Source organism: Phyllostomus discolor, chromosome 2 (genome assembly GCF_004126475.2).
Source record: "Phyllostomus discolor isolate MPI-MPIP mPhyDis1 chromosome 2, mPhyDis1.pri.v3, whole genome shotgun sequence".
Taxonomy (NCBI): Eukaryota; Metazoa; Chordata; class Mammalia; order Chiroptera; family Phyllostomidae; genus Phyllostomus; species Phyllostomus discolor.
The window spans coordinates 192749370-192764182 of NC_040904.2; the positions used below are offsets into that span (position 1 = coordinate 192749370).

Sequence of the window (14813 nt, forward strand, 5' to 3'; positions counted from 1 at the left end):
CAGGGTCTGAGACCTGTAAAACTTTAAGGAAGAAACTTACTTCTTCCTTGGACCCTTCTCATTCAACTGAGAGCATTCTAAACAAAGCACGTTTCACAGGATTTTATATATTCTTTCTTAGGCCTGATCACCCTGGGAACCTGCCCTTTCTAGCACAGGGTAGCACCATCCTGTCATTGTTTCAGGCTTAGGTGGAGCAAGGGAAGTAAGGCAGCCAAGGGATAAGATTTTCTCACAGACAATGAGGACTCAGGCTATGTCAAAGCTGAGGGGCAAGGGTCCATCACCCCCTTTTGCTATAGTCCCCAAAGTCCTTCCTTGGGAGCCTCCCATGTGATCATGGCTGTCTTAGATCATTCCCCCACTGGGGAATCTTACCGTCATTGGCTAACCGACCAGGCATTGGGGGCCAGGCAGGGTGAAGTAAAAGGAGCAGAAGTGGTGCTCCTGCCAGGGAGATAAGCTTTTGTCTCCTTGCTGGCTTAAGGTCCAAGGTTGTTCCCTCAGCCTTAGCCTTGGCGGGGGTTACAGCTTCTGATACCAGGCAGGGCAGTTCCCAACATGTTTCCACAGCAGCTGCACCAGTCTGCATTCCCAAAAGTGCACATGGCTTCCCTTTCTCCACACCCTTGCCAGCACTTGTTTCTTGATGTATTGATGACGGCCATTCTGGCAGGTGTGAGGTGATATCTCATTTTGGCTTTAATTTATATATATATCCAAAGACACCCAAAAAACAAATTCAAAAGAATATATGAACCCTTATGTTCATTGCAGAATTATTTACAATAGCCAAGATCTGGAAACAGCCTAAGCCCATCAGTAGGTGAGTGGATAAAAAGGCTGTAGTACATTTACACAATGGAATACTACTCGGCCATAAAAGAAGAAATTTTACCCTTTGCAACAGCATGACTGGGCCTGGAGAGTGTGATACTAAGTGAACTAAGCCTGTCAGAGAAAGACAAATACCATATGTTCTCACTGATATGTGGAATCCGATGAAGAAAATAAGCTGACAAAATAGAAACAGAGGCATAGATACAAGGAAGAGACTGACAGCTGTCAGAGGGGAGGGGGACTACATGAAAGGTGAAGGGATCAGCCGAAGAACATATATACATAACACATAGACACAGGCAACAGTGTGGGTTAGCCAGAAGGGAAGGGGGTGGAGGGTAGGTGGAGGAGGGACAAGTGGGGAACATGGGAATGGGAGAGAGACTTTGCTTGGGGCAACGGGCTCAGAACGCAGTGCAGAGATGAGGTTTGGTTGAGTTGTACACTTGAAACTTGTATGGTTTTGCAAACAGATTATCACCCAATACATTCCATTTTTTTAAAAGAATCTAGCACAGTGATTTATACAAATATACATAATTGGCCAAGAAACGTTTGTTCTTTTTCCTGCCCTTTCATTCACCTTTATTTCACCTTCTTGCTCACATGTATATGAGAACTGTGGGTCCTTCAGGGATCTGTCATCTGGGGATTAGAAAGTTGACTTAAAAAAGGCAGAGGTGACACCTCACTTGCCACCCCAGAACCAGTCAACCGCAGCACTGGGCGGAGCCTCAGGAGGGAAAGTGCTTCCGGTCGCGGAGCAGTTTGGGCTGCAGACACCTGAGCCAAGGGCATCCTCTTTGCAAGGCAGCTTTATCCTTCATTCTGCTTTGGGTGGTATAAAGGAAGGGGAACTCTGTTTGTTAATGTGTGTAGAGCACAATTAATATAATTAATGTTTGGGCATTTCATAATTAACAAAAAAACTAAAATAAGTTTTTAAAAAGTACATGTTAATGCCAGCCTGATAGTGCTGAAAATTGTTCTAGCTTCTTGGTCCCACCTCCAAGTTCTACCTTCTGCTGATACACAAAACACCAGCAGTGCCATCTTCGGAGATAAATGGCGGCTTCAGGAAAATCGGTCTTCCAAGAGAGCTGAAGGGGAGGAAAACGGCCCTCTCAGCCGTGTTTCTCATCAAGTCCGCAGCTATCTTTAGAGACACCCAGCTCAACATATTCCATTTTCTCTGACTCATGTCATTTCCTGCACTTGCCAATTAATATCCCGCAGAGTTACCAGTGAACCAAAAACGAAAATCTAGATTATTCCTGCCAACTAGCCTGATTGCCATGTTTTAAATAAAATGTGTTCCTGATATGCAATGTTGTGGTTTGCAAAGGGTTTATTTCATAGTCATGTCAACCTATGGTGTAATGATTGTATCTGACAGGAAGGGAATTTGGGATTACATATATACAAAAAATAAACTGGCCCATGTCTCAGAGCTAATTAAGTGGCAGAGCTGGGATTTGAACCCTATTTCCTGCCTCCAGATCTTCCTTCTAGTAAGTTCTAAGGGCTTCCCAAAGTTCCTTTAATGGTCCTTTTATAGCTTGTGCTTTCATAGAAAATGTAGTTGTTGTTTTTTTTCCCTTTTGGTCCTTTTTTTTTTTCCAGCTGCTCCCCTGGTTGCAAGTCTCACAGGGAACCTTACAGTTTAGGAGGAAGTAAAACGTTCAGGCCTGAGAAGAGGCATGAGAGTGCTCCCGAGAAAAAATGTAGTTCTTAACTGAATTACCAAACCCTTGAACTGAAATTTTCAGCCCTATCAGTAGCTACTACTTTTTCACTATATTTTGAGCATCCTCTATTAAATATACGTCAGGCACTGTTCTAACTAGTTTGTGTCAACCAGTGAAAAACACACAGTTTCTGCCTTTGCGGAGCTTACAAACCCAGTGAGACACAGACAACAAACTTTAAATGTTAGGTGATCAGTGCTAAGCATAAAGGACAAAGCAGAGCAAGGGAGGAATGAGTGGCGGGGCTGAGAGTGGGGGAGGGTGTTGGAATACTAAACACGGTCCTCAGGGTAGGCTTGAGATGACAGCTGAGCCAAGACTTAGAGGTAGGAAGCTAGCCAATGTCAACACCCTTTTTAGTATTAGCTTGTCGTTACTTTTATTCTTTGGATACCAAGCAGGAAGCAACCATCATGCTTTTGTTGAAAGATGTGAACAATGCTGAGCTTATTAGTGCAAAAACAGATGTGTTTCAACCACCCATCCACGAGCTTGGGGTCACTTCATGCAAGTCTTAAGTGCTGAACAGCTCTGATCCAAAGTCATAGGACCTTGAATAAACACACTGCTGTGTTGAAAATACAACCGTCAAGACAGACGACCCAGTGTTGAATACACACCAGAATGCCTTGTCATTTGTTAGTCACTGTTGAAATAGATGCACACCTGCAGGACAGCATGTCCAAATGTCATCTGACTACTTCCTGTTACTTCAAACTTGGAAAATAATCTGGTTGTATAGATTCACAAAGTATCAACATGCCCTTCCGTAACTCTAGAACAAAGAGCAAAATATTTTTAAGTGGTCCTACAATTCAAAAAAGCAGTTAGACTGACACTACCACCATCTCTCAGTTTTTGACACAGGACTGTAACGTGTGCTTTTTGTTTGGGGGTTTGTTTGTTTTTAACTGTCTATCCAAATAGCTGAGAAAAGCAAGCTCTGCAGCCATGAGTCATCCAGGGGATAATATGCCACAGGCAGAGTTGACCAAATTGCAGAGGGAGCACTGGGACAGCCAGGTAAACAAGGCGGTGGGCGGGGAGGTGGGTGGCAGGCGAGAATTCTCAGGCTGCACTGAAGTGACAGCATGGACTCAGAGCCACTCTGGGACGAAATGGGCCAGTTCCTGAAAATAACTGGTGGTTTATCGCAACGAACATGAAACAAAACAAAAAAGAAATGAAGATGAATGTTTGGAGCTTGTTCAAATCTCTCAGAGTAAAATTATATCTGAAAGAAAACACAGCTAGAAATAGTTGATTACATGTCTTTATACAGAGAGTAAAAACTGGCTGAAACCAATTTGTTAACTAGTTTATTTTCCAGAAATGATGCATTTTATTGTAGCAGCTGACTCGGTGCTGTATCCATGGGCAAGTGTGTGGCATGCCCCAGCCCACACACACTATCTCAAAATTGTACCATTCCTAGTACACATTTGGTGATTAATGACAGATACAACATGTACTTACTAAATGTAGCATTTCCACAGCAACTGGCACAACTGACAGTATTTAACCAAAAGGGCACTGCAACAGCCAGAGGCCTGTGCACACACTGGGGAGCACCATTCCCACTGGGAAGCCCCATGGCACCCCTAAGATGAGCCAGGAGGTGCACCTGTCTGCCAAATCACCACTCTTCATTAGTTAGGCCCCATATGTTTGTTCTTTTGCAATCTTAATGTCTGATTTCACAATAATCGATAAACTTTAAAGTGCACCATACTTTATAGGAAGAAAACAATTCTGCATTGGGGGAAAAATGGCAAACTGATATTCAAGGGTGGCATTCTTTTTCTGGTTTCCACCCACACTGGGTTAACAGCCGTACTGGGGCAGGAGGTACCTGGATGACACAGGCAGTGTGTGTTTGTCTGTCTCTCTGTCTCTCTCTATGGTGGGAATAAACTTCCATTTTATACTAAATATAAAGAGAGTTAACTACATAATATTTTTGTCCATTGGGAAACTTGTAAGTGAAATAAGGAAGCATAAATCAATTAATCGGTACAATAGGCATAATTTGAGACTCTTCTTGGCAAAGCTAGATGCATGTTTACCCTACAAATAGACGTGAATTCTTTCTCCCAAAATATATGGTAAAAGCTGGAACTCACTCATCTGACAGTAATGTCATACTGATTCTACAGGGAAAATGGGACTTTTTGACACTTCATTTGAGCTGGATTCCCAGAAAGAAGTATCAGGATGTCAGCAACCTTACACAGGGACATGGGACCCAGATTAGTGAAGACATTTCCTCAACTGCTTTCACCCGAGACTTGACTTGCAATGATGGCCAGAGGGCTCCACGAAGCTTTAAAATTCAACTAGCAGGAAACATGGGAGTGGCACTGAGATACTGATGTCCAGGAAAGCATTGTGTCCACATGAGATCGCTGAAATACCCAGCCTGCCTTTGCCTCCAAACTTAGCCAAGTTATTTGAACTTAGTGGATTTGTAACCTCAGAGACCTGGTCTAACATGGTATGTAATGTCCCATTCAAGGACAGATTTTTCCAACAGAAAAATCTAGAGACAGGTCAGACTGAAATGAGTGAAGGCCTCCTAGGGAGACAGAGGCTGTGCATTCGAAGTCCCTCTCTGGCTTAGTGATGACCTGCAGACCCTAGCACTACAGGACTGCTGTGCATGTGCCTGGAGGACTGGGATCCGACGTGTTTATTTTGAACATTCATCCCATCTCATTCCTAGGCAGTGACTAAGTTTATTAGCTTCAAAATGTATCTTAATTTTCCATTTGGCTTATCAGAAGCAACACCTCAGTATTTTTGTCAGGAATGACAAATGTCCATTTTCAGTGCTTTGATGTCAACATCAAAATTACTTAGTTTTAATGCATTAATTTTAGAGAAAGGGAAAAAAGAGAGAAACATGGATTTGTTTCATGCATTTATACATTCATTGGTTGACTCGTGTATGTATCCTGACAGGTGAATTGAACTCACAGTCTTGGTGTAGCAGAAGGATGCTCTAACCAACTGAGCTACCTGGCCAGGGCCCTTAGAGCTTAATTTCCTTCCTCTGGTGCTTGCTGGGCTTCTTCCTTCCCTCTTAATCCTGCTCTTTCTCAGTCAGTACTCTGGCCATGGTTCGGTGATGGGTGGAATCCTGCCCTGATCTTTAGTAACCACTACTTCCTTTCCAGAGACTCTAATGTACTCCATAATACTCTACAGAGGTAGACGCCACTTGGGGATATAGATGCAAGAGATTAAAGGGTCGGGAGTTCAGTGCAGTTTCTACTATCTGTTTTTCATTGTCTCATAACTTGCACCTCAACTTCCTACCCACATAATGATTCCTGACTGACTAAAGGACTGAAATAGTCAGAAGATGCCAATCTTGTGTGACCCTAGGAGCCTTACTTAGGCATCTCTCCTGCTTTAGATGTGGAGAAGATGTGGATAGAATATGTCCATAACTGACCGAAGGACTCAAATGCTCAGAAGACACCAAGCTTGTGTGACCCTACGATGCTTACTTAGGTGCCTCTCCTGCTGACCAAGGTGTGGAAGGAGTATGTTTGGTTGGGATTTAGAGCAAAATCAACTATACAAAGTAGCACCTCTCCACCTTCAGCATGCAGCAGACTCATGAAATTGAAAACACAGGCACCTACACTGAGATTCTGAGTGGGCTAAAGCTGGAGACATCTGCACACGTGAAGACGCAGACCCCAATTCCATCCCCACAATTCCAATGTAGGTGGTCTACCCCCTTCCCCTCTGAAAATCACACAAAGCAGTGACAAAGCAGTGACCTTCAGGGGGAATCACACACACACACACACACACACACACACACACACACCACCTATGCACCAGACACACTGCCTGCCCCATGTCCACATTCACCTGTGGATGTAACTTCTGGTCAGTAGACACGTGTCTGTCCGACCACGTACGAGCAGACATTCTAACAGTCACTCAAAACTTTCTGCTCAGGGGCTCCATCTGTCATCCATTCTAATACACACTAAATCAAGACAACAGTCCTGAACTCATGGCGGGTTTTTAAGGTATGCAATTACTTTATTTCCTTGGCCTGACAGTATAAACTTCATTACACAAGAGCCTGCAGCTGACAGAATCAACACAGATTCCCCCTCACCGGAAGGACCCGTTTCATTAGCAGAGATGAACTGAAATGTTACATCCAAGTGCAATTCCTGCTCCCCACCCCCACCCGTAACCCCTACAGTGAAAATAATCATAATCAACAGAATCCCACAAATTACTAAAAGTCATCCCCTCAAACTTTTCTAACTAGCAGCTGCAGTAAATGAAAACCCACAGAGGGAAGCAGCTGGCCATCACTTAGTGTTTCTGTGCATGTGAGGCTGAAGGGACAGCAGGGAGGGAGGACATCCTTTGAGTCTGTAATTGGAAATGGCTGAGGCTCATTCAACTCCACGGTAGGTATGGAATAAGGGGCACCAGAGAGACAGCAGGTTAGGCAGAGATGTTCAATACTTCATCAGTTCCAGTTAAATGCTATCCAAACTATCTTCATAATCACGTATCCTTCACGCCTGGCCCCTAATTTCCTAAAGTAAGAGAGCTCTATCTAAGTTTCTGTCAGATGTCTACCACCACCACTGGGGCGGTACTGTGACATTTGCATGTGAGGTTATGACTGGGATGGGGGGGGGTGGAGAGGAGGAGGTGTGAAGAAGAGGTGTGACAACAAGAGAGACGGGACACAATGTTTTCATTACAATGTGTCTCTTTTGGTCCCCAGGAATGGTCCACTACGAGTAGTCCTAAAACATTCCCATCCTCTTCTTCTAGCTAACTTGTGCAAATGTCAAAAAGAGAATCTCTGCCCAAAGAGAAGGGAAGAGCAAGAAGTTGATGCTGGTCCACAATCATCTCTGGCCCCAACTTGCTCACTTCCTGGCTCTTCTGTTAAAAAAAAAAAATCACACAAAAATTTGCAGCAATGCTGTGAAATTACATCATCTCCATTCCTCAAGCAAAGCTAATCCAATAGCTCTGTTCTGACATGCTTTCTCCCTGGGCCGAGGAAGCAGCAAAAAATATCAATTGAGCAGGTGAAAATATGGTGACGGTGTGTGCGGTGTAGTGTTTCCAGATGTCTTCACCTTCTGTCTCCTCCATCGTGGGAGCCCCCCCTTCTCTCCCCCAAGTCCCACACACACCCCCTCCCCCTACCCCCGAGTCCAGGTGCTCCCATCTGCTGGACTTCCGCCACTCACTTCCCATAGACACTCTCATCACTGTAGGCCACATACAGAAAATAGTCTTCCTCGTGGTTGTCCTAAGGGAAGAGAGAAGAGGACAGGTTACAAACATAACCACATTCTTTATCTCCAGGACTGTGATCCTCACGTAACCTTGTAAAGTAAGTATGGAAGGTATATTTATTATAGACCCCATTAAAAGGAAGAACAATGAATATTTAGAATTGGTGGGATTCAACTCTGAGTCTACAAAAAACCTTCATGGAGAGTATCATACACGTAGATATCAGGGATACAACCAAGACTAGGGCATAGTCCTTACCTTTAAAAGCTCCTCCTAGCAAGAAGGACACAAATACAACAAAACACACATACTGAAATATATGCCAATAGGGTATATATGCTATGGAATAAAAATTAGGTTAGCCATATTAGAAGTTTATTGCACTCACTAATGAGACACAAGAAGGCAGCAGCATCTTGTGTGAAATCCTTGAAGGAATAACACAGCTACACTCTTAGGTGATATGGCATGATAAAGTCCTTTACTATAGTTTTCTCGTAATAGATTCTGACAATTTACCAATTAAGCCAAACAAAATCACATAACATATTCTTTCCAGCTGAGTTTATCTTTTAAGACAATTTAAAGATTTTTGCCTCAATTATAAAGTTCAGTTTACTTGAAATTTTCACAATCAGAAACTATTTCCTGCTTTCAATAAAGATAACTTCGAATTAAAATACTCGACCAAGGCAAGACTGAAAAAATAATTCAAAGGCACTGAATCCAGTAGCTGCTCCATTCCTAAAGGACAAGTGGTATCTAATCTCCCAGAGCCTCACACGGCCACGGGTAAGTGGATCCTGGCAGACAACACCTCCTGCTCCACTTCCCGGGCACGTTATCAAAAGGCACTGGAACAAGAGCTGAAGAACAGCCGACCTGTCAGTATTGTTGTGACCGGGACCATTACCTCATACAGCTGGCCCATGGTAGCGCTGGTGGGAGGGATGGTGTTGTTGACAAAGAAGAATAAGGCGTCCTCAGGTCTCAGGTGGATCCTCTTCCGGATTAAGAAGTAGAACTGGCCAACTGGATGAAGGAAGAAGGTTTTAGAAACAGCAAGAGGGAACAATACAAGGGATTGGGAGAAGGGTAAGACCCAGAAAAAAATTCTCCTATACCCCATCTCTTTCAAGTGCCAGCTTTACATACTATCTGCACAGAACCCAGTACTGTCCTATAGCTGCAGAAATAAAGTGAAACTCAAAGGAGCCTTGCATTTCCCAACATGCCACTGAGGAGCTTATTCCTCAAAAAACAGACACTTCCCATGCTTTACCCAGTTTCAGACCTAATGTTAGCATACCCACTCAAGCCTGAGGACAGCTCTGAGGAAGCCGTACATACCATGTACGTCCAGACTGTAACATTCCCATCCCCATCTAATGTGATTTGAAACACACTTCCATCCTCATACAAACTAGCTGTGGGAAGAGGTCTTCTGACCTCCAGTAACCAATCCGACTACCGTCACTCAATGTAGTGACAATGAGTGGAGTTCACAGCTTTCCCTTTTACTGAGAAGACTGAAAAAGTTCTAGAAGGTTGATATTTAAATCCGGGAACTCTGAAGCAAATACATCTAGAAAACTTTCTAGTTTCTCATGGATGCAGTGATTCCACAAAGGATCAAGGTGAAGAATGAATATATCCTCAGCAATTTCAAATAGTTATCTATAAAACGTTAACAAAACAAACAAACAAAAACCCAAAAACAAAGAAAACGTAGCTTGAGAAAAAAAGTTATTCACTTGAGAATCTCTAAAATGTGATCCTCCGCAAGAAACCTGTCTGGATTTTTCTTTTGGAATAAACTAGCATCACCGTGACAAAGCTGATTTTAAGTGGTTTCACTAACAGACATTTGATCTTCTCTTTCAATGTTTAAGTCACGCGAGGCTCTATGATGGAAACACACTTGAGGGAAGCAGTGACGGGGAAGAATTATGCCACCGTTTTTGAATCACCTAATTCTCCGGGAAGCACAACTCCCTTTCTTCAGCCCCCCTTCCTCAGTCTCACAACCTCATGCTTGCAAGAAGGACTGGGAATGCTTTGCCATGGGAGGAAGGGTCAAGGGGAAGAAGAGCATTACCCGTGAGGTCAGAGGGCACTAGGTACTTCCTCTTGTCCAGGTCAGGCACCCTGGCCTTAGGAGCCTTCTCCACGATCACCTGGGAGGGGGCAGAGAGTAGGGAGTGAAAACTACAGAATCTAACCTACTATTTTCCCTTCCACACCCTACAATTACCCTATTGGAAGTGAGTGTGACTAGTGCCAATAACATTGTTCCATTTCTTATTCTCCCTCACCCCTTACAAGTGTATGGGGGAAATGGGCTTTCTTAGAAAGGCTGTAGTTTTATTACTACAATAACAATGGAGAGGGCATGTGATGAAAAGGAAAAAGAACCTTGATTCTAAGTATTTATAAATTACTTGTAAAGTATACACTAGGGTACATGCTTTCTGGTATTTCATTAGAGCATTAAGATTGTCTGCCCATTCCCAAATGGTCCAGAGTCTCTATCAGTTTCCTTTCTTGCAAATGCCATTTATTAAAGCTACAGAAAACAGAGTTTAAACTTTGTATTTTGTCAACATTTTTGAGAATGACCACAAAAAAAGACACTTTAAATAAAAAAGTACTTCTTATAGTGTGATATTCTGCAATAAAGTATCAGTACAATAACCTATTTATCAAGAGTATGTTAGAATTTCAAGGGATTTTCAACATCTATAAATATTTCTATAACACTTAAAGGTTTAGAAAGATCATATATTTGTGTAATGAGAAGAAAAAATGAAGCAATGTAAAAATTAAACACTTTTTATGCATGTAAATTTATAAAATAGAAGACATTTATAATTTAAAATATTTAAATATATTTAAATTGTTACAAAAATATATTTAGTATTTACAGATTTATAAACTATGTGCATTATATTACATATTTAAATTTTAAATATTTAAAAATCTATTGTAAACCCATGAGCTTTAGATTTTTCATTTAGAAAATATCATCCTAGACAGAGGGTATGGGAGGTACGGAAAGTTAAAGAAGCAGATATAAACACTGGACAAGTTTCCCTAGTAGCTGTGTGATCTTCAACAGGTCACTCAACCTCTCTGAGCTTCAGCATTCCAATGAGTAAAAGATGATAACTTTCCAACACTTTCTTTAGAAAGTTATGGTACTGATATGGTGAGCTAGAATAATCCATAGAATTCTATGTGAAATGCCTGTAAATTATGTAGAAGTATCTAAACATAAGAACTGGCTTAGAGGGAGGGGTCTGAAGCTTTTAAATTTAAGGGGACCAATTAAAATAGTGGAAAGTTTAGTTTATGTATACAGAGAAAAAGAATACTATTCCATTTAGAAGAGCGAGATAACACTTACAATTAAAAATAAAAACTAAGTGTCACAGGTTCGATTCCCAGTCAGGGTACATGCCTGGGTTGCAGGCCATGACCCCCAGCAACTGCACATGGATTGTTTCTCTTTCTCTCTCTCTCTCTCTCTCTCCCTCCCTCCCTCCCTCCCTTCTCTCTCTAAAAATAAGTAAATAAAATCTTTAAAAAAAACTAGAGTAGTGACATGTGAATCAGAAATTAAAAAGAAAAAGTAGGAAGAGGATCAGGGAGAGACCGATGAAGGTCCAACAATGAGGAGGGCCAGGAGGCAGCATGGTAATAAGTTCAAAGCTAAACAGGACATACAGCACTGTGTCCAGCAGGAACTTTGAAACTTGAATTTCCAGCTCTGGTCAATATGTGAAGGAACCACAAGAAGGGAGCAGAAAAAGAGCAATAAAACCAACTGCAAAGGAGACATCCATGGCGCAGTGTGGAGGAAGGGGCAAGACTGGGTGGGAAAGATTTGGAGGAGGAAGGAGAGGGATAAACCACTGGTTTACCAGAAAGTATCTGTTTCAAAGAATCCCAACTCACTTATAGTGGGCCCTGGGCCAGAGGCTTTTGCCTGTTTGGTCCTGTTTTTCTCATCTGTGAAATGAAATGTGGCTGACACCCCTTGGAGCTATTCACGAATTTAAAAAAAATAGACAACCCGGTGCCTTGCGCCTAAGAGTTTCCTGCAATGTTGCAGGTTTTCAATACACTGTAGCTATTAAGATCATTTCAAGAACACATGAAACCCTCCTCTCTCAAAGCACAAGCACACCTGTCCATCCAGGTGTGGCAGCTCTGGAGACACTGTTGGCGCTAAGCTTGAGCTACGTGAGCAGTCAGAGTGCATGACTAATTTCACACTGCCAACGGTCGGTCCAGCTGGAAGGGGCACTGGAAATCATTTACTCCAACCTTTTGTGTAAACAGAACACTTCAGCGTGATTAAGTGTCCTGCGCAAAACTGGAATCAAATCTCAGAATTCAGAGAGCACAACTCCTCTTTCTGCGTCACAACTAGAAAGAAGGTCACAGGCCGAGTACCTAAGGAGCAGTTGGGAGGCTTAACACTAGTTAACACTTAACTGGAGGGACAAGTTCTGAGTGATGGTCCTGAGTTTACACATTATACGAGTTTGTAAATCATCTAACACTGAACCTAGCAGGAAGAGAATAGGGAGAATTACCTGAAATGTTCTGGGTGGTTGCAAAGGGAAATGTGATGGGCTTGATTTTAAGGAAACATAGGAGTTTTAACTAGATGAACAGGTACATTTCAGAGTTTGTAATTTATACAGAGTTGCTAGAACAGAGTCTCACACTACTCTGCGAACTCTTGATAGAAGCAACAGATTATTTCTCTATTTCCAATACCTCATGGTGTGAGGTACACAGTATACACTTCATTCTAATAGAATTGTACTAGAAACTGGGAAATATATCATGAAGGACCCAACAGCAGGGCTGCAATCCAAGGTCTCCACAGACCAACCATGTAAAGCCTTCAGGGAGTAACATCATTTCTCTCTGCTCCCAAGTTTTCATCTGCGGAGTGTGGATTATAATGGTGTGAACATGGCTACAGAGCGAGTGACTACAGAGCACTCAGAATATGCCCAGGTGCATGGTAAACCATCAATAAAAGTTAACTGTCACACTTATATGTTATTATCAGAAAGTATAATACCACCAGAATTGGGAGAAACTTTTAAAGCAGTCATCCAATGTTGAGAGACCAGCAGAGTAACTAGTGAAGGATCCCTTTTTGTGAACAATTTCCAGAGAATACATGGCCCTCGTGTCTCCTCTTTCTTAGAGGAAAAGGACCGCTCGGGGTTTCTGCTGCTGGCCTAAGGCCCAGATTGCTCTGGTAGCTATGAGACCAGGACAATTAGATAAGGATTGGAGAGGAGGCCCAGGAGCACCTGCTGGTAAAGAAAGCACATCATAACATCGCAATCCCTTTATCTGTAAGCAGGCGTTCATCTTAATGTCCCTCCCGACCTGATGATGTTCTTTCAGCTCCAAAATCCAACGGTTATTGTTCCCTCTAACACAAAAGTCTTCTGCCTCCCAATCCTGCTGTGCAGCCTACGTGAGAGGAAAACCAGGCAAGTGGCGGGGGAGGGGTGACGGGAAAAACGCCCGGATGCAGAGAGATACCCTCTCAGTTCCACCTCAGTGACTGGACGAGTTTTATTACATTTACCAGGGTCCGAAAAAAAAAACAAAACAAAAAACAGAGAAACACGCCTCAGGCCTTCCTGATTGTGTCCAATTACAATCTGATCAGAATAAGTAGCGGAGCTGGCTGCCCCACACTCGCCCTGGGAGCCAAGAATGAGGCAATCCGGCTGTGGCGCAGAGAACGTGACCTTGTTTTCCAGGCCAGGCCTGTCTTGTGGCACTCCCCACCCTCCCCTCCTATCTTCACACAATTTAACATATAAATAAATAAGTAAAAGCTGGTTTCCGAATCTTAGCCTCCCAAACCCAATGCTTTGGTCCAATGAGGACCAAAGTCAGCTTAATTAAGGAAGAGCCAGCTGAGGCATAAATCTATGGGGGCGAACCACGGATTATTCCCAAAATAATTTTTCTGAGTCTTAAAGGGAGCAAATGTACACAAGGGCCACATTTTAAGCACCTCCCAACCCACACAGCTTCTGAATACTGCTGAGTCATTCAAACGTAGGCTTCGCTCTAAGGATGCGGTCAGCTCCAAAGATGGGTACGGGCCCTGAGTGTATGCGTTTTAAAAGGTCCGCAGTCAGAACGTCCATTGCACTGGTCCTCCTCGCAGTGGAGGACGCCCTGGGTTAAGTAATTTTAGGGACCAGCGATCTTCTGTGCCTTAAGGCAGCCATCACGACTCCCCCACCTTCCCACATTCCCCTTTGCCCTTCCCGTCCCGCTCCCCTGACACTCACAGGAACCCTGTCCGGATATTTCTTCCGGATCTTTTCTCCTTCTTTTTTCCGATACTCAAAGGGATGGTCCTCCTTATACTGGAACTTCATGATGGACCGCAGGGTTCCTAAGATCCCCGGACCGGGCCTGCCTTCCTCGCTGATGATTGCGTCTCTCCCGCCTCGCTTCCCTCCACCAAATTTCAACGGGTATCAGACTCGCTACGGAGACAGAAGCTCCCGACGCCACGCAGCTCGGCAGAGCTTTCGGAACGGATCTCGAGTCCTACCGTCTGCAGGTTGAGGGTGTCCAGGTAAAGAATTTCCGGTGGCTTTTCCCAGGAGCTGGGAACACAAAAACAACAGGGCGGTGCGTCGATGTGGTGATGTCACGACGCCCCACCCTTCGCCCCGCCCCCAGCATTCCGGACCTTGGGGGACCCGGGGGTCAGGCACTTTGTGGGTTTCAGTGTGATTTCTTCCTATCTAACCTTTTCGCTCATTAGAGTTCATTGCAAACGGAAACAGTTTTTACGTCTTATTTTATGAAAAATGGAACGTTAAAGATGGTTTCAAAACAAAACATATGTTCTAAAGATGTTTT

At 43.3% G+C, this 14813-nt stretch overlaps 1 protein-coding gene across 1 annotated transcript; it reads right to left on the reverse strand.

The window, feature by feature from the left end:
- Positions 1-6626: 6626 nt before the first annotated feature.
- Positions 6627-14612, reverse strand: GABARAPL1 (GABA type A receptor associated protein like 1). The gene is made up of 4 exons (XM_028532652.2): positions 14231-14612; positions 9985-10063; positions 8800-8918; positions 6627-7899 (listed from the first exon to the last, which is right to left on the reverse strand). The coding sequence occupies exons 1-4, from the start codon at positions 14318-14320 to the stop codon at positions 7834-7836; spliced, it is 354 nt and encodes a 117-aa protein (XP_028388453.1). The 5' UTR covers positions 14321-14612; the 3' UTR covers positions 6627-7833.
- Positions 14613-14813: the final 201 nt, after the last annotated feature.